Source organism: Salmo salar, chromosome 17 (genome assembly GCF_965601325.2).
Source record: "Salmo salar chromosome 17, fSalSal1, whole genome shotgun sequence".
In the NCBI taxonomy this organism is placed as follows: domain Eukaryota; kingdom Metazoa; phylum Chordata; class Actinopteri; order Salmoniformes; family Salmonidae; genus Salmo; species Salmo salar.
The window spans coordinates 72,530,807-72,558,676 of NC_138307.1; the positions used below are offsets into that span (position 1 = coordinate 72,530,807).

Below are 27,870 nucleotides of genomic sequence, written 5' to 3' on the forward strand. Positions count from 1 at the left end.
ATTCGAGGGGGACGATTGCATTGTGTTTCAAAACATTTCGAAAGGTGGGGGTAGACAGGGCCGCCGGCGTCATAATGGTGATGGCCCTCCCCCTGTGACCAATTTCCAACGGGTCTCATTCACTGAGTTTCGACAGTAGAAGGCTCAAAACACTTTGTAAAGACTGGGGACCTCTTGTGGAAGCAATAGGAAGTGCTCAATGAACGATAGCTCACGGTGTGAATAATAGGCAACGACGTGAAGTTGAGTCCACAATTCAGAATTCCACTTCCTGTTTCAATCGGTCTCGGGGTTTTGACTGCCATATGAGTTCTGTTATACTCACAGACACCATTCAAACAGTTTTAGAAACTTTAGGGTGTTTTCTATCCACAGGTATTAATCATATGCATATCCTAGCTTCTGAGTTTGATTAGTAGGCCGTTGAAAATGGGCACGTATTTTTTCCAAAATGCGCTGTGGTGCCCCCTATCCTAGGGTAACGTCAAGAGGATTTATCCTAAGTAATTTTCCATCCAAGTTGTCAGACCCCAGTGACTTGTCATTGTTGATAGACATTTAACAACAAACAAAAAATTGTTTCTGGCATGTCATGCCTAAGTTTGCTATTCTTGCCAATGAAAAAATCATTAAAGTAGTTGGCAATACCAATGGGTTTTGTGATGAATGAGCAATCGGATTAAATGAATGATGGAGAGAAGTTTGCCTTTTTGCCCAAATTTTCATTGAAGGTACTCCAAAACATTTTACTATAATTCTTTATGCTATTTATCTTTGTTTCATAGTGTAGTTTCTTCTTTTCATTCAGTTTAGACACATGATTTCTCAATTTACAGTATGTTTGCCAATCGGTTGTACAGCCAGACCTATTTGCCATCACTTTTGCCTCATCCCTCTCAACCATACAATTTTTCAATTCCTCATGTGCCGGACTATAACGCTTTGGTGCTTAGCAACCTTATCAAAAAACTCTACAAATATACCACCTACCAAGTACAGTATGTGGGTCACAAAGGAAAACAACAGAAGCTTTAAAATCACTTATATCATGGCATCTTCGAATACTCGTTTTTAATTGTCTTGAAGGGCATTCTAGAGCGTGCATTATTTCTCTCTAACGAATGGTATATCAAAACATTAGAATTCAATGGCAAGTTCATTCTTACATGTTCTACATTTGAGCTGCTATTGAACCTACAAAAGTTCAATTCAAAACATTATTGTCATTGTTGAATTTGATTATCATAATAGCAGACCACGACTGATGGTTTGGTTAGCTAAACTGGTAAGTCTCTGTTTGGTTACCAAGACAACTATTGTAGCTATCTATACTGAACAAAAACATGCAACAATTTCAAAGATTTTACTGAGTTACAGTTCATTTTAGGAAATCATTAGGTCCTAATCTATGGATTTCACATGACTGGGAATACAGATATGCATCTGTTGGTCACAGATGCCATAAAAAAAGGGGCCCACAATGGGCCTCAGGATGTCATCATGGTATTTCTTTACATTGAAATTGCCATCAATAAAATGCACTTGTGTTCGTTGTCTGTAGCTTATGTCTGCGCATACTATAACCCTACACGCACTCGTTTCACTGCAAACCGCTCGCCCACACAAAGCCATACAGATGGACTGCATTAGGCCAGATGGACATACTGCCAAATTCTCTAAAAAGACTTTGGAGGCGGCTTATTGTAGAGAAATTAACATAAAATGATCTTGCAGCAGCTCTGGTGAACATTACTGCAGTCAGCTTGCCAAGTGCACGCTCCCTCAAAACTTGAGATATCTCTGACATTGTGTTGTGTGACAAAACTGACCTTTTATTCTGCCCAGCACCTGTGTAATGATCATGCTGTTTAATCAACAAGGCCAACTCAATCTACAGGTATGTCACCGGTAACTGAGTGCAAGCTGCAGGTAAGTGGAGAGCATTACTCAATATTTATCCGGTGGACACATGCTTCTTAGCTTTCCTGATACCATCAGGGTGTTCTTGAAAAATTATTCATGTTTTACAAGTTTAATATTGTTATTGTATGTCATTTTGCAGTACTCACATATAAGTGCTACTTGTTTGATTGTCTGTGTGTCAGTCTGTCTTTATGGTCTTCAGGCCTTCTGAAGCAGGTGGATGCTGGAGGTGAACAGTTTATTGTGGGGGTCCACATGAAAGATACTTCATTCTGTCTGACATGTAGTGCCACAGTTGGCTACAAGGGTCCAGGCTCACCCCTTCCATGGACAGGATTGCCAGGAGCTGTGAAGTACTACAGCTGCGGACGCTTTGGGTGCTGGGCAGTCAACAAGAATGATGATATCTTCTTAATGAGTGTAAGATCTGGGAAAGAGTGTGAGAGCTGGAGTAGAGTAGTAGAGGATGAAGAGTGTCAGTTATTTTAAAACTGTTTCATATTATAACTGTTGAAATTGTCCTAAAACCCTGATTGTATCATTTTGTTTCCAGCTGAATCAAGACTGCCAAAACAAGGGGTGGAGTCACATTGATGGCAAGCTTTCCATGATTGAGGTGGCAACTGATGGTAGTGTCTTTGGGGTCAACTCTGCGGGTAGTGTTTATACCAGGTAAGGTTGCTACTGAACTATGTGTATAGTTCCACCCTTTCCCCCTCAACATTATTAACTTGAATATGACTTGTAATAAGAACTTACAATAATAATGATATACCTTTATGAATAACTCTGATCCTTACTGTTGTCATGACGTTGCCCTCTTTGGGTACAGCGAGCACTATTCCCCCCCTCCCTCTGCAACAGCCTTTTTCTATGCACCATCCCCCTACCTCTGTCTCCCACACCCAGGCTGCTGTGGTCAGAAGAGGTCGTAAATTCCTAGAGAAGATCCTGCCTCATGGCCAGACAGTATAGAGAGAGTGAGTTTTCATAGAGAGAACAAAGGAATTTCTTCCACCTCACAGAACTTGACAACCGAACAATATTCAGGTTCTGGAGAAGGTATAAAAGATCGGTGAAGAATCCAGCTACGAACTGGTCCGTTTGGTTCAATTTTGTGAAATTCATGAGAAACAATACAGCCACATTACCATAACCATGTTTATAGAAGAGTCTCAGGTATGAGACTTACATCTAATGGTTGTATAAAATGAATGAATAAGGATGAAGCTATTTGTGAGGTGATGGGATGCTATGTAATGATGTTAATGTGAGAGAATTGTATTTCTGTTTAAAGTTTCACTAAGTCATTGGCACGCCCCTAGGGGCACAGACAGGACCTGGCGTCATGAGACAGCCTTTTCGATGTTCCGAATAAAATCCCCACCTGGGTTTTCCCACTTCAGACCAGCTTACCTCGATAACGAGAGGGCCAAGGTTTGAGAGGAGACCAGCTTACCTCGATAATGAGATGGCTAAAGGTTGCAGACCCTGCATTTCTCTTGCTGAATCTTTTAACCATCCCATGTGGTTATACTCTTAGACTATTGATACCGACAGAATTAGAACAAGTCTTTGGTACTAATTACTAGTCTGCAGCTAGGAATTCGGTATCATTGAACGGGAAGACCGACAACCGCCGAAACACCTATCCTATAACGACATGAATGAATGTCACTCTGAACTATCCATTCTAACCACGACAGAGAGCGAGAGAGGGCGGACAGACTCTTCAACAGAAACGAACGTTTCAACAGAGATCCCGACGACACACTGAGCATAAATATATATATTGATTGCAATTGTGCCCGAATGAGTGAGCGTTCATGTGCAAAGGATTAGCATTTCAATTGTTATAATATTCAACTCTGTAGTGTCTCCTCAGCTGACCCCCCACTCCCCGTTTGTCTAACAAGCCGCCATGCCGGTTTAGCCCACTAGGGCACATTCCTCTATCATTTCTTTGTAACCATATCTACTGTTTGTTATGCATTTCTGTGAATTACTTAGTTAGTAAATAAATGATTTTAAGACAATTGATGTATGGATGACTCATAGTGAAGACTGGGTTCGTGCAGATAACCAACAATTTACGACGTTTGGAATGAGACTAACGCGAGGTAAATAATAATTAATTAATTCGAAGGCTAATTGATCACATATTAAAATATCTGAAAGTTATATTAGGAAAATTATAACTTTGTAATCTGAATATTTTCCTTGGTGCCCCGATTTCCTAGTTAATTACAGTTACATGATGAATCAGGTTAATCGCGTAATAATAATTACAGAGAGTTATTTGATAAATAAGTCTTCAGTTTTAATGATGCCAAAGACACGACTCTGTACATGCTTTGTGAGTGTCACGAATGTCGTTGTAATGATGGTCGGACCAAGATGCAGCGTGGGATAGGTTAATCATAATTTTATTTATGATAACCGGCAACAAAACAATAAAGAGTAACCATAAATATGATCCCCAATCAGAGACGACGATAGACAGCTGCCTCTGATTGGGAACCATACCAGGCCAACATAGAAATACAAAAAACTAGAGTACCCACCCTAGTCACACCCTGACCTAACCAAAATAGAGAATAAAAAGGCTCTCTAAGGTCAGGGCGTGACAGTGAAGCTCTTTAAAGAAACATTTAAATAGATACATAAATAAAATCTGTCAAATTAAATCAGATCTAAACATATAACAGACTTATAAAGAAATGTATAGACAGTGTAAGGTAAAATATGTAAAAGTTGAATGTCACAGACAGCAGTCACATGTAGCTAGACAACAGTCACATGTAGCTAGACAAATGTAACCTCTCTCAAATTTATACATAGAGCTATGAATGCACAGACAGACAAATGTATTTTTTATTTTTCTTTGAAACATGTTTATTAAAGCTGTACATTGTTTGTTTACAATAACATTGTTTACAAACAATTTAGTAAAAATGTACATTTTAGCTTCTGATGCGGTTGTATTAAGCCCAAGAGGCAGAAGTTATATTCTTCAAAAATCAATGGCTATATACAATTATTAAAGTCCGAAAATGTATGTACTTAAAAAAAGGATAAGCTTTAAACCGTGAACCCCAACCCTTTCTTCAACACAGAGACGGCATCACAGCCAGTAAACCAGAGGGCACCGGATGGAGCAATATCCCAATGGGCATGCTCATGGGCCACGTGACCTACGACCTGGGCCGTCTTTGGGTCGTCTCCAAGTCTGTACAGTACTTTATCTCTATCAATAGTAATCACTGATCTTACTGACATTTTTTTTAAATCATACATTTTTTGATCACTTCTTGATTAACACTTCAATAGATCTTTGCCATGGAGGCTATTAGATCATAATGTAAACTTGGGCAAGGTCATGTTGGTCACAATCCACATGTTTTGCTGTGCTTCAGAGGTCATCAATAGGGTTGAATGTAATCCTTCTCATTGCTTATTATCTTATGATATAATAATTTCCCGCAAAAATAAATCATTCAGTTTTAAACTTGTAATTTTTGTATAATCTTATTGAACAGGGGGAAGTTTAGGTTGCTCTGCCAGTGTTAATTTTAGCATGTAAATCTTGATGGGGCAAACTCAACCAATTTCTTTTTATACATGCCAGCAAAGCCCCTACACAACACAACATTAAAAAATACATTAATTGCACTATAAGGGTGAGAAACGGTGCCCACAAACTGTTAGGGCCTACATAAAGCTGTCCCAACAGCGGAGCTTTCCTTTCAGCACCATGGAGTATTTCCTTACCACCACTAGAGTTGGCTCTCAGCAGAGCCTGGCAACCTGGTCTCAGAGCATTCCGTATTATTCAGTATGTAAATTTACTTTTTAGTCATTTAGCAGACGCTCTTATCCAGAGCCACTTACAGTAGTGAATGCATACACTTCATACATTTTTTTTTTCTTCCCGTACTGGTCCCCCGTGGGAATCGAACCCACAACCCTGGCGTTGCAAACACTATGCTCTACCAACTGAGCCACACGGCACCATGAATCTAAACAGTCCATTTAGTATGACATGTTGCATTTCGTATGGTATGTATTCATTTGTGGATGTCCATCAGCCATCTCGTATGATATATTACAGATTACAATTGGTATTATGTTATGAATTTGCAACGCGTACAATATGTTACGAATTCTGGCTAGGTGGCTAACGTTAGATAGATGGCTAATGTTAGCGAGGCTAGGTTAGGGGTTAAGTTTAGGAGTTAGGTTAAAGGTTAGGAGAAGGGTTATGCTAAGTAGTTGCAAAGTAGCTAAACAGTAGTAAGTAGTTCAATTTGCCAATTCGCTAAAATGCTAAAGTAATCCGTGATGAGATTTGAACTAGCAACCTTTGGTTTTCTAGATGCTCCCTTTATACGCCCACACATCCACCCCGACTTAAGTAACCATCTGTCTTGTCTAACAATACCAAACCTAACATATCATACAAATTGTTGAGTCCTGGACATATGTTTATGAGACCAGGCTAAGCATCGTCTGGCAGCGAAACAGTTTATTCAACTTCTTTTACTGCATTTAAAAAAAACGTAGCTGATATGGCTGACTTAAATAAATATGGTTTCTAGTGACTCCTTGTAGATTTGTGTAACTCGATAAGAACCACATTCTCCTTCAATAATAACAAATGCTGACATTAATCTAGACTTTTGAATCATACACAAACATTATTACATTTCTGTTCAGTAAATTCATGTTTGTTCTGGTCATTAACACTTATCTTTAAGTATAAGCAAGTGCAAGCAAACGAGCTGCGATGAGGTAGGCCTATTCCTTAAGCACTTTCAAAACGGACACAGACAGAAATTCAGATAGATGTTAGTTCAGATAAATTCAGCAAGATGTTGAGGCCTTAAAGAAGAGGCCTCAACATTTAATTTAAGTCACCACAGAGAGAGAGAGCGAGAGAGAGAGAGATGCGGTTAGCCTACCATTTTAAGTATTTTAATAGGCCTATAAGGTCTAAAAAGAAAGGAAAATACAATAATGAGGATCCACCTTTATAGACAATATACAGACACATTGCACAAACAAAACAACCCTTGCAATATCAACTGGAATTACATAGGTCTATTACTGAACTTTTTGTTGAAAACAATATTTGAATGGGAAGAGACTGTCACTGGCAAACATGGTTAAAGACCCAACAACATTATATAGTATCCCCTCCTCGTGGAGAAAAGCACATTAACTTATTATAAGACACAAAGTATGCAAAACAATGAAAAGCATCATTCCAACATTACCTAAAATTATGAATAAGATACTAATGAGTATTCAGACCCCTTGACTTTTTCCACATTTTGTTATGTTACAGCCTTATTTTAAAATGGATTAAATTGTTTTTTTTATCCTTATCTATCTACACACAATACCCCATAATGACAAAGCAAAAACAGGTTTTTAGAATTATTTGCAAACGGAAATATCACAATTACATAGTATTCAGACCCTTTACTCAGTACTTTGTTGATGCACCTTAGGCAGCGAATACAGCCTCGAGTCTTTTTGGGTATGACTCGACAAGCTTGGCTCACCTTTTTTTTGGGAGTTTCTCCCATACTTCTCTTTAGAGCCTCTCAAGCCCTGTCAGGTTGGATGGGGAGCGTCACTGCACAGCTATTTTCATGTGTCTCCAGAGATGTTCGATCGGGTTCAAGTCCAGGAACTGGCTGGGCCACTCAAGGACATTCAGAGGCTTGTCCCAAAGCCACTCCAGCGCTATCTTGGCTGTGTGCTTAGGGTCGTTGTCCTGTTGGAAGGTGAAGCTGGGCCCCAGTCGGAGGTCCTGAGCGCTCTGGAGCAGGTTTTCATCAAGGATCTCTCTGTACTTTCCTTTGTTCATCTTTCCTTTGATCCTGACTAGTCTCCAAGTCCCTGCCGCTGAAAATCATCCTCACAGCATGATGCTGCCACCACCATGCTTCACCATATGGATGGTGCCTAGGTTTCCTCCAGATGTGACGCTTGGCATTCAATCTTGGTTTCATCAGACCAGAGAATCTTGTTTCTCATGTTTTGAGAATCCTTTAGGGGCCTTTTGGCAAACTCCAAGCGGGCTGTCATGTGCCTTTTACTGAGGAGTGGCTTCCGTCTGGCCACTCTACCACAAAGACCTGATTGGTGGAATGCTGTTCTCCCATCTCCACAGAGGAACTCGGGTTCTTGGTCACCTCCCTGACCAAGGCCCTTCTCCGATTGCTCAGTTTGGCTGGGTGGCAAGCTCTAGGAATAGTCTTGGTGGTTCCAAACTTCTTCCATTTAAGAATGATGGAGGCTATTGTGTTCTTGGGGACCATCAAAGCTGCAGACATTTTTTGATACCCTTCCCCAGATCTGTGCCTCGACACAATCCTGTCTCGGAGCTCTACGGACAATTCCTTCAACCTCATGGCTTGGTTTTTGCTCTGACATGCACTGTCAACCTTATATAGACATGTGTGTGCCTTTCGAAATCATGTCCAATGAATTGAAAGTACCACAGGTGGACTCCAATCAAGTTGTAGAAACATCTCAAGGATGATCAATGGAAACAGGATTCACCTGAGCTCAATTTTGAGTCTCAAAGAAAAAGGGTCTGAATACTTATGTACACTGCTCAAAAAAATAAAGGGAACACTTAAACAACACAATGTAACTCCAAGTCAATCACACTTCTGTGAAATCAAACTGTCCACTTAGGAAGCAACACTGATTGACAATAAATTTCACATGCTGTTGTGCAAATGGAATAGACAACAGGTGGAAATTATAGGCAATTAGCAAGACACCCCCAATAAAGGAGTGGTTCTGCAGGTTGTGACCACAGACCACTTCTCAGTTCCTATGCTTCCTGGCTGATGTTTTGGTCACTTTTGAATGCTGGCGGTGCTTTCACTCTAGTGGTAGCATGAGACGGAGTCTACAACCCACACAAGTGGCTCAGGTAGTGCAGCTCATCCAGGATGGCAGATCAATGCGAGCTGTGGCAAGAAGGTTTGCTGTGTCTGTCAGCGTAGTGTCCAGAGCATGGAGGCGCTACCAGGAGACAGGCCAGTACATCAGGAGACGTGGAGGAGGCCGTAGGAGGGCAACAACCCAGCAGCAGGACCGCTACCTCTGCCTTTGTGCAAAGAGGAGCAGGAGGAGCACTACCAGAGCCCTGCAAAATGACCTCTAGCAGGCCACAAATGTGCATGTGTCTGTTCAAACGGTCAGAAACAGACTCCATGAGGGTGGAATGAGGGTCCGACGTCCACAGGTGGGGGTTGTGCTTACAGCCCAACACCGTGCAGGACGTTTGGCATTTGCCAGAGAACACCAAGATTGGCAAATTCGCCACTGGCGCCCTGTGCTCTTCACAGATGAAAGCAGGTTCACACTGAGCACATGTGACAAACGTGACAGTGTCTGGAGACGCCGTGGAGAACATTCTGCTGCCTGCAACATCCTCCAGCATGACCGGTTTGGCGGTGGGTCAGTCATGGTGTGGGGTGGCATTTCTTTGGGGGGCCGCACAGCCCTCCCTGTGCTCGCCAGAGGTAGCCTGACTGCCATTAGGTACCGAGATGAGATCCTCAGACCCCTTGTGAGACCATATGCTGGTGCGGTTGGCCCTGGGTTCCTCCTAATGCAAGACAATGCTAGACCTCATGTGGCTGGAGTGTGTCAGCAGTTCCTGCAAGAGGAAGGCATTGATGCTATGGACTGGCCCGCCCGTTCCCCAGACCTGAATCCAATTGAGCACATCTGGGACATCATGTCTCGCTCCATCCACCAACGCCACGTTGCACCACAGACTGTCCAGGAGTTGGCGGATGCTTTAGTCCAGGTCTGGGAGGAGATCCCTCAGGAGACCATCCGCCACCTCATCAGGAGCATGCCCAGGCGTTGTAGGGAGGTCATACAGGCACGTGGAGGCCACACACGCTACTGAGCCTCATTTTGACTTGTTTTAAGGACATTACATCAAAGTTGGATCAGCCTGTAGTGTGGTTTTCCACTTTAATTTTGAGTGTGACTGCAAATCCAGACCTCCATGGGTTGATAAATTGAATTTTCATTGATTATTTTTGTGTGATTTTGTTGTCAGCACATTCAACTATGTAAAGAAAAAAGTATTTAATAAGATTATTTCATTCATTCAGATCTAGGACGTGTTATTTTAGTGTTCCCTTTATTTTTTAGAGCGGTGTATATAAGGTATTTCTGTTTTTTTATTTTTAATACATTTGCAAACATTTCTAAAAACCTGTTATCGCTTCGTCATTATGGGGTATTGTTTATAGATTGATGATTTTTACATACATCTATTTTAGAATAAGGCTGTAACGTAAAAAAATGTGGATAAAGGGAAGTGGTCTAATAAATGGTTTCTGATAATGGGCCTCTGTACACCTACGTAGATATTCCAAAAGTAATCTGCTGTTTCCAGCTACAATAGTCATTTACAACATTAACAATGTCTACACTGTATTTCTGATCAATTTGGTGTTATTTTAATGGACAAAAAAAATTCATTTTCTTTCAAAAACAAGGACATTTCTAAGTGACCCCAAACTTTTGAACAGTAGTGTACATATTTGTTATGTTGATTTAAATAAAGCATTTGACAACACCTTTCACACAGTCTGCTCTATTAAAGTTGGGTAAATGTGTAATTTATTATACTGAACAAAAATATGACTGCAACATGTAAAGTGTTGGTCCTATGTTTCATGAGCTGAAATAAAAGATCCCAGAAATGTTCCATAAGCACAAAAAGTTAATTTCTCTCAATTTCTGTGCACAAATTTGTTTGCATCCCTGTTAGTGAGCATTTCTACTTTGCCAAGATAATCCATCCACTTGACAGGTGTGGCATATCAAGAAGCTGATTAAACAGCATGATCATTACACAGGTGCACCTTGTGCTAGGGACAATAAAAGGCCACTCTGAAATGTGCAGTTTTCTCACAAACACAATGCCACAGATGTCTCAAGTTTTATGGGAGCATGCAATTGGCATGCTGACTGCAGGAATGTCCACCAGAGCTGTTGCCAGATAATGTAATGTTAATTTCCCTACCATAAGCCTCCTCCAACATCGTTTTGGCAGGACCACGTATATGGTGTTGTGTAGGGCGAGCGGTTTGCTGATGTCAACGTTGTGAACATAGTGCCTCATGGTGGCATGGGCTTATAGTATGGGCAGGCATAAAGTACGGACAACTAACAGAGATATCGTGACAAGCTCCTGAGGCCCATTGCCGTGTGATTCATCACCTCATGTTTCAGCATGATAAAGTCGCAAGGATCTGTACACAATTCCTGGAAGCTAAAAATGTCCCAGTTCTTCCATGGCCTGCATACTCACCAGACATGTCACCAGTTGAGCATGTTTGGAATGCTCTCGAGCAATGTGCATGACAGTGTGTTCCAGTTCCCAACAATATCCAGCACCTTTGCACAGCCATTGAAGAGGAGTGGGACAACATTCCACAGGCCACAATCAACAGCCTGATCAACACAATGCGAAGGAGATGTGTCACGCTGCTTGATGCAAATGTTGGTCACACCAGATACTGACTGGCTTTCTGATCCCGCAGCTATCTTTTTTAAAGGTATCTGTGACCAACAGATGCATATCTGTATTCCCAGTCATGTGAAAAATATATAGATTTGGGACTGATTTCCTTACGAAAATATTAATGCAACACGCAACCATTTCAAATATTTTACTCAGTTATAGATTCAGTTACAGAATATTTGAAATGGTTGCGTGTTGCATTAATATTTTTGTTCAGTATATTAACAGACGACTAGTTGCCAACAATACAAACATGGTCTACAAATGGTTTCCACAACATATTGCTAGGCAAATAGGCAAATTGCTAATTTACGTAAGCCTTCATTTTACAGCCCGGTTATTACTAGGCAATAACTAGGTAAATACTTAGTAACAAAAAAGAATTGTTGCTAACTATTTAGTCCCCACGTATTTACTTGGTAGCAAACAAGTAAGGACTACAGTTGAAGTCGGAAGTTTACATACACCTTAGCCAAATACATTTAAACTCAGTTTTTCACAATTCCTGACATTTAATCCTTGTAAAAATGTCCTGTCCTAGGTCAGTTAGGATCACCACTTTATTTTAAGAATGTGAAATGTCAGAATTTCAGTAGAGAGAATGATTTATTTCAACTTTATTTCTTTCATCACATTCCCAGTGGGTCATAAGTTTACATACACTCAATTAGTATTTGGTAGCATTGCCTTTAAATTGTTTATCTTGGGTCAAAAGTTTTGGGTAGCCTTCCACAAGCTTCCCACAAAAAGTTGGGTGAATTTTGGCCCATTCCTCCTGACAGAGCTGAAGTAACTGAGTCAGGTTTGTAGGCCTCCTTGCTCGCACACACTTTTTCAGTTCTGCCCACACATTTTCTATGGGATTGAGGTCAGTGCTTTATGGTGGCCACTCTAATACCTTGACTTTGTTGTCCTTAAGTCATTTTGCCACAACTTTGGAAGTATTCTTGGGGTCATTGTCCATTTGGAAGACCAATTTGCGACCAAGCTTTAACTTCCTGACTGATGTCTTGAGATGTTGCTTCAATATATCCATGTAATTTTCCTCCTCATGATGCCATCTATATTGTGAAGTGCACCAGTCCCTCCTGCAGCAAAGCACCCCCACAACATGATGCTGCCACCCCCGTGCTTCACGGTTGGGATGGTGTTCTTCGACTTGCAAGCCTCCTGTCACGACTTCCGCCGAAGTCGGCTCCTCTCCTTGTTCGGACGGTGTTTGGCGGTCGACATCACCGGCTTTCTAGCCATCGCCGCTCCATTTTTCATGTATCCATTTGTTTTGTCTTGTTCCCTGCACACCTGGTTTTCATTCCCCAATCAATCTACATGTATTTATTCCTCTGTTCCCCATGTCTTTGTGAAAGATTGTTTGTGTTACCTGTTTATTGTTGACGCACCAGACTGGTTTGTTTCTTCCATGGTATTTTCACGAAGATGTTTATTGTTAAACATAATTCTTGTGACTGTTTTGCGCGTTTTGCACCTTTGCCTCAATAAAGTGTGCACCTGTTCACAAATCTCTGCTCTCCTGCACCTGACTTCGCTACCAGTACGCACACACCTGACACCTCCCCCTTTTTCCTTCAAACATAACGGTGGTCATTATGGCCAAACAGTTCTATTTTAGTTTCATCAGACCAGAGGTCATTTCAAATCAAATCAAAGTGTATTTGTCACGTGCGCCAAATACAACAGGTAGACCTTACAGTGAAATGCTTACTTACAGGCTCTAACCAATAGTGCAAAAAAGGTAGTAGGTGAACAATAAGTAAGTAAAGAAATAAAAACAACAGTAAAAAGACAGGGAAAATAACAGTAGCGAGGCTATATACAGTAGCGAGGCTATAAAAGTAGCGAGGCTACATACAGACACCGGTTAGTCAGGCTGATTGAGGTAGTATGTACATGTAGATATGGTTAAAGTGACTGTGCATATATGATGAACAGAGAGTACCAGCAGCGTAAAAGAGGGGTTGGGGTGGGGTCACAATGCAAATAGTCCGGGTGGCCATTTGATTACCTGTTCAGGAGTCTTATGGCTTGGGGGTAAAAACTGTTGAGAAGCCTTTTTGGCCTAGACTTGGCACTCTGGTACCGCTTGCCATGTGGTAGTAGAGAGAACAGTCTATGACTGGGGTGGCTGTGGTCTTTGACAATTTTTAGGGCCTTCCTCTGACACCGCCTGGTGTAGAGGTCCTGGATGGCAGGCAGCTTAGCCCCAGTGATGTACAGGCCGTACGCACTACCCTCTGTAGTGCCTTGCGGTCGGAGGCCGAGCAATTGCCGTACCAGGCAGTGATGCAACCAGTCAGGATGCTCTCGACGTTGCAGCTGTAGAACCTTTTGAGGATCTCAGGACCCATGCTAAATCTTTTTAGTTTCCTGAGGGGGAATAGGCTTTGTCGTGCCCTCTTCACGACTGTCTTGATGTGTTTGAACCATTCAAGTTTGTTGGTGATGTGGACACCAAGGAACTTGAAGCTCTCAACCTGCTCCACAACACCCCCATCGATGAGAATGGGGGGGTGGTCGGAAGTCTTGGTTACTTTGAGGGATAGGTTGTTATTCTGGCACCACCCGGCCAGGTCTCTGACCTCCTCCCTATAGGATGTCTCGTCGTTGTCAGTGATCAGGCCTACCACTGATGTGACATCTGCAAACTTAATGATGGTGTTGGAGTCGTGCCTCGCCATGCAGTCATGGGTGAACAGGGAGTACAGGAGGGGACTGAACATGCACCCCTGGGGGGCTCCAGTGTTGAGGATCAGCGTGGCAGATGTGTTGCTACCTACCCTCACCACCTTGGGACAGCCCGTCTAGAAGTCCAGGTTCCAGTTGCAGAGGGATGTGTTTAGTCCCAGGATCCTTAGCTTTGCGATGAGCTATGATGGTACTATGGTGTTGAATGCTGAGCGGTAGTCAATGAATAGCATTCTCACATAGGTGTTCCTTTTGTCCAGGTGGGAAAGGGCACTGTGGAGTGCAATAGAGATTGCATCATCTGCGGATCTGTTTGGGCGGTATGCAAATTGGAATGGGTATAGGGTTTCTGGGATAATGGTGTTGATGTGAGCCATGACCAGCCTTTCAAAGCACTTCCTGGCTACGGACGTGAGTGCTACGGGTCTGTAGTAATTTAGGCAGGCTGCCTTCGTGTTCTTGGGCACAGGGACAATGGCGGTCTGCTTGAAACATGTTGGTATTACAGACTCAATCAGGGACATGTTGAAAATGTCAGTGAAGACACCTGCCAGTTGGTCAGCACATGCCCGGAGCACCCGTCCTGGTAATCCGTCTGGCCCCACAGCCTTGTGAATGTTGACCTGTTTAAAACCTGTTGGGGCTAGGGGGCAGTATTTGCACGGCCGGATAAAAAACGTACCCGATTTAAACTGGTTACTACTCTTGCCCAGTAATGAGAATATGCATATAATTAGTAGATTTGGATAGAAAACACTCTAAAGTTTCTAAAACTGTTTGAATGGTGTCTGTGAGTATAACAGAACTCATATGGCCGGCCAAAACCTGAGAAGATTCCATACAGGAAGTGCCCTGTCTGACAATTTGTTCTCCTTCTGTGGCATCTCTATCAAAAATACAGCATGTCTGCTGTAACGTGACATTTTCTAAGGCTTCCATTGGCTCTCAGAAGGCGCCAGAAAGTGGAATGATGTCTCTGCAGTCTCTGGGCGAAAAACAGCAGGAGTTTTTGTGAGTGGTCAGGTAGGGAACAATGACACTGGAGATGAGCGTCCACGAGAGGACTCCATGTTTTTCTTTCAGTCTTTGAATGAATACAATGTCGCCCGGTTGGAATATTATCGCCATTTTACGAGAAAAATCGCATAACAATATATTTTAAACAGCGTTTGACATGCTTCGAAGTACGGTAATGAAATATTTTGAAAACAATTGTCACGAAATGCCGGCGCACGAACAAAACGGAGCTATTTCAATTTAACTATGGATTATTTGGAACCAAAACAACATTTGTTGTTGAAGTAGAAGTTCTGGGAGTGCATTCTGACGAAGAACAGCAAAGGTAATCCAATTTTTCTTATAGTAAATCTGAGTTTGGTGAGGGCCAAACTTGGTGGGTGTCAAATTAGCTAGCCGTGATGGCTGGGCTATCTACTCAGAATATTGCAAAATGTGCTTTTGCCGAAAGCTATTTTAAAATCTGACACCGCGATTGCATAAAGGAGTTCTGTATCTATACTTCTTTAAATAATTGTTATGTATTCTGTGAATGTTAATCGTGAGTAATTTAGTAAATTCACCGGAAGTTTGCGGTGGGTATGCTAGTTCTGAACATCACATGCTAATGTAAAAAGCTGGTTTTTGATATAAATACGAACTTGATTGAACAAAACATGCATGTATTGTATAACATAATGTCCTAGGAGTGTCATCCGATGAAGATCATCAAAGGTTAGTGCTGCATTTAGCTGTGGTTTTGGTTTTTGCAAGCGTCCCACCTTGCCCAGGGAGGTTAAAGGTCTTACTTCGGCTATGGAGAGTGTGATCACACAGTCGTCCAGAACAGCTGATGCTCTCACGCATGCCTCAGTGTTGCTTGCCTTGAAGCGAGCATAGAAGTAATTTAGCTCGTCTAGTAGGCTCGTGTCACTGGGCAGCTTGCGGCTGTGCTTCCCTTTGTAGTCTGTAATAGTTTGCAAGCCCTGCCACTTAGGACGAGCGTCGAAGCAGGTGGAGTATGATTCCATCTTAGCCCTTTATTGATGCTTTGCCTGTTTGATGGTTCGTCGCAGGGCATAGCAGGATTTCTTATAAACTTCTGGGTTAGAGTCCCACACCTTGAAAGTGGCAGCTCTCCCCACCTCCAGTTGACTCTCCAAAAAGTACGATCTTTGTCCCTATGTGCAGTTGCAAACCATAGTCTGGCTTTTTTCTGACGGTTTTGGAGCAGTGGCTTCTTCCTTGCTGAGCGGCCTTTCAGGTTATGTCGATATAGGACTCGTTTTACTGTGGATATAGATACTTTTGTACCTGTTTCCTCCAGCATCTTCACAAGGTCCTTTGCTGTTGTTCTGGGATTGATTTGCACTTTTCGCACCAAAGTACATTCATCTCTAGGAGACAGAACGCATCTCCTTCCTGAGCGGTATGACGGCTGCGTGGTCCCAAGGTGTTTATACTTGCATACTGTTGTTTGTTCAGATGAACGTGGTACCTTCAGGCGTTTGGGAATTGTTCTGAAGGATGAACCAGACTTGTGGAGGTAAACAACAAAGAAATTCTGAGGTCTTGGCTGATTTCTTTTGATTTTCCCATGATGGCAAGCAAAGAGGCATTGAGTTTGAAGGTAGGCCTTGAAATACATCCACAGGTACACCTTCAATTGACCCAAATTATGTCAATTCGTCTGTCAGGAAGCCATGATATCATTTTCTGGAATTTTCCAAGCTGTTTAAAGGCACAGTCAACTTAGTGTATGTAAACTTCTGACCCACTGGAATTGTGATACAGTGAATTCACAGGTAAACATCCAACTGTACATACTGACTCAGTAAATACAAAGTAATACAATGTAATTATATAGTAGTCATCTTTAGTCCTAAAGGTTAGTATTGAGGACCTTATAAGTACAAGATACTTTTATTTATCTATTACCATGTACTTACTACATGAATAACTTCAAATCAATCATCCTGACTTTGGTATTCTCACATGTTGTTTCTACAGTATGTACTTGTCTGATGGGTTGTAATGCTAGTTGACCCTCTCCTGTACAGCTCTCTGAGGGGTTGTATTGCTAGTTGACCCTCTCCTGTACAGCTGTCTGGGGGGTTGTAATGCTAGTTGACCCTCTCTTGTACAGCTGTCTGGGGGGTTGTAATGCTAGTTGACCCTCTCTTGTACAGCTGTCTGAGGGGTTGTAATGCTAGTTGAACCTCTCCTGTACAGCTGTCTGGGGGGTTGTAATGCTAGTTGACCCTCTCCTATACAGCTGTCTGAGGGGTTGTAATGCTAGTTGACCCTTTCCTATACAGCTGTCTAAGGGGTTGTATTGCTAGTTGACCCTCTCATATACAGCTGTCTGAGGGGTTGTAATGCTAGTTGACCCTCTCCTGTACAGCTGTCTGAGGGGTTGTAATGCTAGTTGACCCTCTCCTGTACAGCTGTCTGGCGGGGTTGTAATGCTAGTTGACCCTATCATGTACAGCTGTCTGGGGGGTTGTAATGCTAGTTGACCCTCTCATGTACAGCTGTCTGGGGGGTTGTAATGCTAGTTGACCCTCTCATGTACAGCTGTCTGGGGGGTTGTAATGCTAGTTGACCCTCTCCTGTACAGCTGTCTGAGGGGTTGTAATGCTAGTTGACCCTCTCCTGTACAGCTGTCTGAGGGGTTGTAATGCTAGTTGACCCTCTCCTGTACAGCTGTCTGAGGGGTTGTATTGCTAGTTGACCCTCTCCTATACAGCTGTCTAAGGGGTTGTAATGCTAGTTGACCCTCTCTTGTACAGCTGTCTGAGGAGTTGTAATGCTAGTTGACCCTCTCCTATACAGCTGTCTGAGGAGTTGTAATGCTAGTTGACCCTCTCTTGTACAGCTGTCTGGGGGGTTGTAATGCTAGTTGACCCTCTCTTGTACAGCTGTCTGAGGAGTTGTAATGCTAGTTGACCCTCTCTTGTACAGCTGTCTGGGGGGTTGTAATGCTAGTTGACCCTCTCCTATACAGCTGTCTGAGGGGTTGTATTGCTAGTTGACCCTCTCCTGTACAGCTGTCTGAGGGGTTGTAATGCTCGTTGACCCTCTCTTGTACAGCTGTCTGGGGGGTTGTAATGCTAGTTGACCCTCTCCTATACAGCTGTCTGAGGGGTTGTAATGCTAGTTGACCCTCTCTTGTACAGCTGTCTGGGGGGTTGTAATGCTAGTTGACCCTCTCCTATACAGCTGTCTGGGGGGTTGTAATGCTAGTTGACCCTCTCCTATACAGCTGTCTGAGGGGTTGTAATGCTAGTTGACCCTCTCCTGTACAGCTGTCTGAGGGGTTGTAATGCTAGTTGACCCTCTCCTATACAGCTGTCTGAGGGGTTGTATTGCTAGTTGACCCTCTCCTGTACAGCTGTCTGTGGAGTTGTAACGCTAGTTTTAAAGCTGATCTAAGATCATATTTTACAGTCAAGTTTATCTTTTGAGTCTCACAGCTGTTTGTCACTGGAAAATTTAGACAAAGCTCTCACATGTTGTTACAGTAACCAGACATTTTGTTTGTAAGACTATTTTATTCTAAAATGTATTTCTGTATTTAGTCCATTCATGGTAATACTTTATTTCAGCACTCTATGTTAATATTGTCATTCCTTGATTCACACCATGTCATCGATAGAGTTTTGGGTCATCTCCAAGTCTGGCTTCACCATGTAGTGCACACATTCATAATAATTAGTAGTGGGCAAAAACATCCATAATTCGATATGAGCAAGGCATTTGTGAATCCAATCCTTGTCATAGCTCATCATCTCTCATTATTTCATCATGATCATAGCCCGATCTACCATCAGTGTCCAATAACTAGGCACTCAGTCAATGTTCATAGTTCAATCTTACATGAGGATTCAGCATCCCATAACTAGGCATCAATCAATGTTGAAATAGTTAGGTCGCAGCCACGACATAAATGTAAAATTAAAAAAATGTAACTTAGAAAAAGTCCAGTGAGCTTAGATATGGCTGTACCTAAAATTGGGAAATTGTTGAGCTGGCATGGAATACTCCATCAACCCATTCTAATCAATGTGGAATTTTTAAAAATAATTTGTAAACTTAAATATTGAACTTTGAAACACAAATAGCTGAGTTGATCACACGAGAGTATATTTTGCAGAGACTGCTTGTGTCACGTCCTGACCCTAGTAAGATGTCATTTTCTATAGTAGAGTAGGTCAGGGCGTGACAGAGGGTGTTTTGGGTTTATCTATGTCTATGTTTTAGTTCTAGTTTTTCTATTTCTATGTTGGGGTTGTTTGGGTTGATCTCCAATTGGAGGCAGCTGATCCTCGTTGCCTCTGATTGGAGATCGTATTTAAGTAGGGGTTTTTCTTCCTGGGTTTTGTGGGTAGTGGTTTTCTGTTTAGTGTATGTCACCTGACGGAACTGTTGTCGGTCGTTTTGTTTAAGTATATTCATTAAAAGTAAATATGAGCACTCTACACGCTGCGCCTTGGTCCCCTTTATACGACCCGTGTTACAGCTTGGTGGTTTAAAAAGTCATAGTCAGTAATGTAATAATACTCTTAGCAAAAATGATTATTTTTCATCATTTTTAATTTAAAATATATATAATCTATGAGAATAGAAGTGCATTCGGAAAGTATTCAGACCCAAAACTTTAGAAAACTCTGTTGGTTTAAAATGCATGTCTCATTAACACATTTCCCAGTGTGCTATCACTGAAATAACAGCCAACAATTGTCAATGTTGATATTCTATGTAAGGTTGTGATTCGTTGAAGTTGATAATAGATTGTTTCTTTTTTTTAACATATTTTTTTGGACTATAAATGGAACTAACAGAAATCGTGAAAATGGGTTTGCCCTGGCTACACTAATGAGAATGTTGTATCTCTTTATCTGATCTGTGGTTAAAGATTTGATAGAACTCACTGTCTTGTCGTGTGTAACGAGTGTCGTGTGTGGAGGACCAAGACGCAACAGGGAAGTGTATACTCATCTTCTCTTTTTAATATAAGAAGGAGAAACAAAAATAAACACGTATACAATTAACAGAAACAACACTAACAGTTCTGTCAGGTGACAAGCACAAAACAGACTACAACTACCCACAATACAAACACACCCCTAATTATAGGACCTTCAATCAGAGGCAACGATAGACAGCTGCCTCCAACTGAAGGCCCCAACACCAATTAACTAAACATAGAAATACAAATGACTAGACAGAACATAGAAATAAACTAACATAGAACAATAACAAAAACCCTTGACTAATAAATCAAATACCCCTCTCTACATGGACACATACACACAACCACCCTGAACCACATAAAACAAATCCCCCCTGCCACGTCCTGACCAAACTAAACACTAACAAATAACACCTTTACAGGTCAGAATGTGACATCGTGCCTGGAGAAATAGTTTTAACATTCCACTCCATTTCAACATGATACTGATATGAGAGATTGACATAATAGAAGAGATAATCCAGATAATCCATTGCAGCAGTAGCAGTTAGCTAGGGGGGCAGCAGCAGTTAGGTAGCAGGCCAGCAGCAGTTAGGTAGCGGGCCAGCAGCAGTTAGGTAGCGGGGCTGCAGCAGTTAGGTAGCATGGCAGCAGCAGTTAGGTAGCGGGGCAGCAGCAGTTAGGTAGCGGGGCAGCAGCAGTTAGGTAGCGGGGCTGCAGCAGTTAGGTAGCGGGGCTACAGCAGTTAGGTAGCATGGCAGTAGCAGTTAGGTAGCGGGCTGCAGCAGTTAGGTAGCGGGGCAGCAGCAGTTAGGTAGCGGGCCAGCAGCTGTTAGGTAGCGGCGCTGCAGCAGTTAGGTAGCATGGCAGCAGCAGTTAGGTAGCGGGGCTGCAGCAGTTAGGTAGCGGGCCAGCAGCTGTTAGGTAGCGGGGCTGCAGCAGTTAGGTAGCGGGCCAGCAGCTGTTAGGTAGCGGCGCTGCAGCGTTTAGGAAGCATGGCAGCAGCTGTTAGGTAGCGGGGCTGCAGCAGTTAGGTAGCGGGCCAGCAGCTGTTAGGTAGCGGGGCTGCAGCAGTTAGGTAGCGGGCCAGCAGCTGTTAGGTAGCGGCGCTGCAGCAGTTAGGTAGCATGGCAGCAGCAGTTAGGTAGCGGCGCTGCAGCAGTTAGGTAGCGGGCCAGCAGCAGTTAGGTAGCGGGGCTGCAGCAGTTAGGTAGCATGGCAGCAGCAGTTAGGTAGCGGGGCAGCAGCAGTTAGGTAGCGGGGCAGCAGCAGTTAGGTAGCGGGGCTGCAGCAGTTAGGTAGCGGGGCTGCAGCAGTTAGGTAGCATGGCAGTAGCAGTTAGGTAGCATGGCAGCAGCAGTTAGGTAGCATGGCAGCAGCAGTTAGGTAGCAGGTCAGTAGCAGTTAGGTAGCGGGCTGCAGCAGTTAGGTAGCGGGGCAGCAGCAGTTAGGTAGCGGGCCAGCAGCTGTTAGGTAGCGGCGCTGCAGCAGTTAGGTAGCATGGCAGCAGCAGTTAGGTAGCGGGGCTGCAGCAGTTAGGTAGCGGGCCAGCAGCTGTTAGGTAGCGGGGCTGCAGCAGTTACGTAGCGGGCCAGCAGCTGTTAGGTAGCGGCGCTGCAGCGGTTAGGTAGCATGGCAGCAGCTGTTAGGTAGCGGGGCTGCAGCAGTTAGGTAGCGGACCAGCAGCTGTTAGGTAGCGGGGCTGCAGCAGTTAGGTAGCGGGCCAGCAGCTGTTAGGTAGCGGCGCTGCAGCAGTTAGGTAGCATGGCAGCAGCAGTTAGGTAGCGGTGCTGCAGCAGTTAGGTAGCGGGGCAGCAGCAGTTAGGTAGCGGGGCTGCAGCAGTTAGGTAGCGGGCCAGCAGCAGTTAGGTAGCGGGCCAGCAGCTGTTAGGTAGCGGGGCTGCAGCAGTTAGGTAGCATGGCAGCAGCAGTTAGGTAGCGGGGCAGCAGCAGTTAGGTAGCGGGCCAGCAGCAGTTAGGTAGCGGGGCTGCAGCAGTTAGGTAGCATGGCAGCAGCAGTTAGGTAGCATGGCAGTAGCAGTTAGGTAGCGTGGCAGCAGCAGTTAGGTAGCATGGCAGCAGCAGTTAGGTAGCAGGGCAGTAGCAGTTAGGTAGCGGGCTGCAGCAGTTAGGTAGCGGGGCAGCAGCAGTTAGGTAGCGGGCCAGCAGCTGTTAGGTAGCGGCGCTGCAGCAGTTAGGTAGCATGGCAGCAGCAGTTAGGTAGCGGGGCTGCAGCAGTTAGGTAGCGGGCCAGCAGCTGTTAGGTAGCGGGGCTGCAGCAGTTAGGTAGCGGGCCAGCAGCTGTTAGGTAGCGGCGCTGCAGCGGTTAGGAAGCATGGCAGCAGCTGTTAGGTAGCGGGGCTGCAGCAGTTAGGTAGCGGGCCAGCAGCTGTTAGGTAGCGGGGCTGCAGCAGTTAGGTAGCGGGCCAGCAGCTGTTAGGTAGCGGCGCTGCAGCAGTTAGGTAGCATGGCAGCAGCAGTTAGGTAGCGGCGCTGCAGCAGTTAGGTAGCGGGCCAGCAGCAGTTAGGTAGCGGGGCTGCAGCAGTTAGGTAGCATGGCAGCAGCAGTTAGGTAGCGGGGCAGCAGCAGTTAGGTAGCGGGGCAGCAGCAGTTAGGTAGCGGGGCTGCAGCAGTTAGGTAGCGGGGCTGCAGCAGTTAGGTAGCATGGCAGTAGCAGTTAGGTAGCATGGCAGCAGCAGTTAGGTAGCATGGCAGCAGCAGTTAGGTAGCAGGTCAGTAGCAGTTAGGTAGCGGGCTGCAGCAGTTAGGTAGCGGGGCAGCAGCAGTTAGGTAGCAGGCCAGCAGCTGTTAGGTAGCGGTGCTGCAGCAGTTAGGTAGCATGGCAGCAGCAGTTAGGTAGCGGGGCTGCAGCAGTTAGGTAGCGGGCCAGCAGCTGTTAGGTAGCGGGGCTGCAGCAGTTAGGTAGGTTGCCAGCAGCTGTTAGGTAGCGGCGCTGCAGCGGTTAGGTAGCATGGCAGCAGCTGTTAGGTAGCGGGGCTGCAGCAGTTAGGTAGCGGACCAGCAGCTGTTAGGTAGCGGGGCTGCAGCAGTTAGGTAGCGGGCCAGCAGCTGTTAGGTAGCGGCGCTGCAGCAGTTAGGTAGCATGGCAGCAGCAGTTAGGTAGCGGTGCTGCAGCAGTTAGGTAGCGGGGCAGCAGCAGTTAGGTAGCGGGGCTGCAGCAGTTAGGTAGCGGGCCAGCAGCAGTTAGGTAGCGGGCCAGCAGCTGTTAGGTAGCGGCGCTGCAGCAGTTAGGTAGCATGGCAGAAGCAGTTAGGTAGCGGCGCTGCAGCAGTTAGGTAGCGGGGCAGCAGCAGTTAGGTAGTGGGCCAGCAGCTGTTAGGTATCATGGCAGCAGCAGTTAGGTAGCAGCGCTGCAGCAGTTAGGTAGCGGGGTAGCAGCAGTTAGGTAGCATGGCAGCAGCAGTTAGGTAGCAGCGCTGCAGCAGTTAGGTAGTGGGCCAGCAGCTGTTAGGTATCATGGCAGCAGCAGTTAGGTAGCAGCGCTGCAGCAGTTAGGTAGCGGGGTAGCAGCAGTTAGGTAGCAGGGCAGCAGCAGATAGGTAGCAGGGCAGCAGCAGTTAGGTAGCATGGCAGCAGCAGTTAGGTAGCATGGCAGCAGCAGTTAGGTAGCAGCGCTGCAGCAGTTAGGTAGCGGGGTAGCAGCAGTTAGGTATCATGGCAGCAGCAGTTAGGTAGCGGCGCTGCAGCAGTTAGGTAGCATGGCAGCAGCAGTTAGGTAGCATGGCAGCAGCAGTTAGGTAGCAGCGCTGCAGCAGTTAGGTATCTGGGTAGCAGCAGTTAAGAAGGGTGGTCTTTCACCTTACCATAAATTGTCTGTCTTTTACTTAACCGTTAGTGAGGAACCAGAAAAGCAGGTCCGGGTCCACCACCCCCCCCCAACAGTATTAACTTGAAAATGACTTGTAATGATAACTAAGAATAATAATGATATACCTTTATGAATAACTCTGGTTCTTACAGTACATGCTTGTTTTGGTAAACAGATAACCACTCTCAAATTCATACAAAGGGCTACACATTTTTTTTGAAATAACATTGTTTAGAAACAATTGAATAAAAGCTTACATTTTGGCTTCTGATGCAGTTGTGTTAAGCTCTAGAGTTATTGGTGATATTCTTATAAAAATCAATAGCTATATAGAATTATTAAAGTCCACAAATGTTTTATAAACTTTGAACGCAAACCCCACCCCTTTCTTCAACACAGAGACGGCATCAGAGCCAGTAAACCAGAGGGCACCGGATGGAGCAATATCCCAATGTACATGCCAATGAAGCACGTGACCTACGACCTGGGCCGTCTTTGGGTCGTCTCCAAGTCTGGCTTCACCATGGTGTGCAAACATTAGCCTCTCCTCTGCATCTGAAGGCCGTTCGGGATCTGACAAGTTCACTTGCTAACTCATTGATCTCTCTGTCTGGAACAATCTCAATTCTCAACATTAATTCACAAGAATCCTTCATTCTAAAACCCATTGCTCTAACTATATTTTTCAGTACTTTATCTCTATCAATAGTAAACACTGATCTTAATGATATAAAGAATTTATCAATGATGTTTTCTTACACAATTTGGCAAGCAATAACGTTATAAAAGTTTATTCTTGATTAACACTTCAATTGAGCTTTGCCATGGCTGCTATTTGATCGTAGTGTAAACTTGGGCACGGTCACGATCCACATGGGTTTTGCTGTGCTTCAGAGGTCATCAATAGGATTGAATGGAGTCCTTGTCATTATCTCATTATATCATATTTTCCCGCAAATAAAGCATTCATTTTGAAACTCATTTCAGTGTGTTTTAAATCATATTGAACAGGGGGATTTAAGGTAGCTCTGCAAAGATCCAGTTAAAGATCTGTTTTGTGAATCTTCTTACTCAGAAGGTTAAATATGACTAGAGTACTACAGTGCTACAGTGTGCAGGAACTGGTGAACCTTTAGGTCCCTGATGCATAGTTTGATTGACAGGTGCCTTATTTATGTAGTGTCAGGTACATATTTGACAACACCTTTTATAGTGTGCTCTATTAAAGATGTGTAACTACCCACTAATCACTACACTACTCTTTGACGGACATGTGTAGTTTATTATTAACAAATGACTAGTTGCCAACAGTACATTGTGAACACTCTTTGTAGACCATATTGCTCTGTAAATAGACGGACTAATCCCCCCCCCAATACTGAACATGTATTAACATGCAGCAGATGGGGACACCTGCATAGAACTTCACAAACACTAAAGGATGAATCTGGGAGATGTCCTGCTGTTCGATGGTCATTTCAATATACCAGAGTTAAAAAGCCTTCACTCTTAGAAAACAAAGGTGCTACAGTATGTAACGCCTTAAAAGTGTTCTTCAAATCAAATGTTATTGGTCACGTACACATGATGTTAATGCAAGTGTAGCAAAATGCTTGTGCTTCTAGTTCCGACAGTGCAGCAAGTCCTGCAGTTGCGGTTGGTGCAGTTGCCGCCCGACAGGATGCTCTCAATTGTGCATCTGTAAAAGTGTGTGAGTGTTTTAGGTGTCAAGACAAATTTCTTCAGCCTCCTGAGGTTGAAGAGGCGCATTTACGCCTTCTTCAGCACACTGTCTGTGTGGGTGGAGCATTTCAGTTTGTCAGTGATGTGTACGCCGAGGAACTTGAATCTTTCCACCTTCTTCACTGTGGTCCCGTCGATGTGGATAGGGGGTTGCTCCCTCTGCTATTTCCTGAAGTCCACGATCATCTCGGTCCAGCCTCCCATCAACTCTTTGATATACAGGTGGAACAGGAAGCCATCATTGCTTTTAAAGCTATGTGCCGGGCTATTAAAGCGCAAAGCCCTGCAATGGGACGATTGAAGTCTGGTGTAAAATCTCAATTTATACTGTAGATCTACAGAGACCATGAGAGCCGCTGCAGCCGTCCTATTGGTCCTCTGTCTCCTGACCATCAGTCACGATAAGTTACCATCATCTGAAACATGCTTGATGAACTTGGAATTGATCAAGATTTTATTGGTGCAATCTACTCATATGTCTTTGACTCTATAGCATGGGACAGTCAGGAGCTAGTGGACATCAAGAATCTGATGCAGATTGATGTAGGACTGGGCAAGTGGTTGCAACGGACACAAGTAAAATGTCCTACTACCCGGTAGGTGATAATTGGGTCTGCCTGTCTGGTTCCCTGAATCATATCACTGTAGGACCAGCAGGGATCTGGGGTATCAACAAGGCAGACTCAATTCACAAGTGTGTGGCCAGTAACTGGGTGCAAGCTGCAGGTAAGTGGAGAGCACTGCTCAATATTTATCCAGAGGACACCTGCTTCTTAGCTTTCCTGATACCATCAGGGTGTTGAAAAAATGATGAATGTTTTACAATTTTAACATGTAAGTCATTTGGCAGAATTCACAGATACGTGCTCCCGTTTGCTTGTCTGTCCGTCTGTCTTTGTTGTCTTCAGGCCTTCTGAAGCAGGTGGATGCTGGAGGTGTTCCATTTATTGTTGGACGATACTCCATACTGTCGGACACGCACAAGGGACCAGACACCCCTTCCATGGACAAGAGCGCCAGGAAGTATGAAGTACTACAGTTGTGGACCCTTTGGCTGCTGGGTAGTCAAGAATGACGATATCTACTTAATGAGTGTAAGATCTGGGAAAGAGTGTGAGAGCTGGAGTAGAGTAGTAGAAGATGAAGAGTGTCAGTTATTTTAAAACTGTTTCATATTATAACTGTTGAAATTGTCCTAAAACACTGATTGAATCTGTTTGTTTCCAGCTGAATCAAGACTGCCTAAACAACGGGTGGAGTCCCATTGACGGCAAGCTTTTTATGACTGAGGTGGCAACTGATGGTAGTGGGGTCAACTTTTTGGGTGATATTTATACTAGGTAAGGTTGTGTTAGGTTCTGAACAAACAGAGTAAAAACTCACGAAAAGCTCAAACTAAGTTAATTCACCCACTGGGTTAAACAACTGCAAAATACAAAAACATGATTGCACATACACATATATTTTTGTCCTCCCACTAGCCGGAATCAACTCCTTGCACATCTAGACAGCCAATACATCTCTGTTGCTAGTCAAGAACTTGTTTGGTTCCTCTCACTGGTGTAGTCATGGCCCCACCTGACGCTAAAACCTTTGTGGTCTGTTCCTTCTCACTCCATCTGACCTGTGACCTGGGCCGAATTCCTCTCTCCTCCTTAATCCACACCTGTCCTCCCTTATCTGTGACTGAAACCAGACATTTGCCCTGTGCTTCCCCCCTTAGGATACATGAGATTCAACAATAACATGTTTGACAGAACGTAAACTTTCTTCATTCCCATGTCTCAGTCAACAATTTTCCATACACCTTACAGTACCAGTCAAAAGTTAGGACACAACTACTCATTCAAGGGTTTTTCTTTAGTTTTACTATTTTCTACATTGTAGAATAATAGTGAAGACATCAAAACTGTGAAATAACACATATGGAATCGTGTAGTTACCAAAAAAGTGTTAAACAAATCAAAATATATTTTAGATTCTTCAACGTAGTATCACATAGTGATCCAAGATGGCGTAGCAGTGCAGACGTGTTTGTCGTTGTCCTGTGTAAATTGTCTTTTTTCGTCTTTTGTATATATTTCTATCTCTTTTTCCATTTTTTTATTAAATATACCTTCCGG

The 27,870-nt window shown here is 43.9% G+C and overlaps 1 protein-coding gene across 1 annotated transcript; it reads left to right on the plus strand.

Annotated features, from left to right (window-relative positions):
• Window positions 1-1,899: 1,899 nt before the first annotated feature.
• LOC145861337 (fish-egg lectin-like) lies at window positions 1,900-24,985 on the plus strand. Its single transcript, XM_082963342.1, has 4 exons — window positions 1,900-1,929; window positions 2,477-2,595; window positions 5,040-5,150; window positions 24,404-24,985. Exons 1-4 carry the CDS (start codon window positions 1,900-1,902, stop codon window positions 24,543-24,545), a joined length of 402 nt encoding a protein of 133 aa, XP_082819468.1. The 3' UTR covers window positions 24,546-24,985.
• The last annotated feature ends 2,885 nt before the right edge of the window (window positions 24,986-27,870 follow it).

Coding starts and splice junctions, on each gene's coding strand:
- LOC145861337 (XM_082963342.1), top strand. CDS start 1,900: ATGTCACCGGTAACTGAGTGCAAGCTGCAG. Junction 1,930..2,476: donor TAACTGAGTGCAAGCTGCAG/GTAAGTGGAGAG, acceptor TTTTGTTTCCAG/CTGAATCAAGACTGCCAAAA. Junction 2,596..5,039: donor GCGGGTAGTGTTTATACCAG/GTAAGGTTGCTA, acceptor TCTTCAACACAG/AGACGGCATCACAGCCAGTA.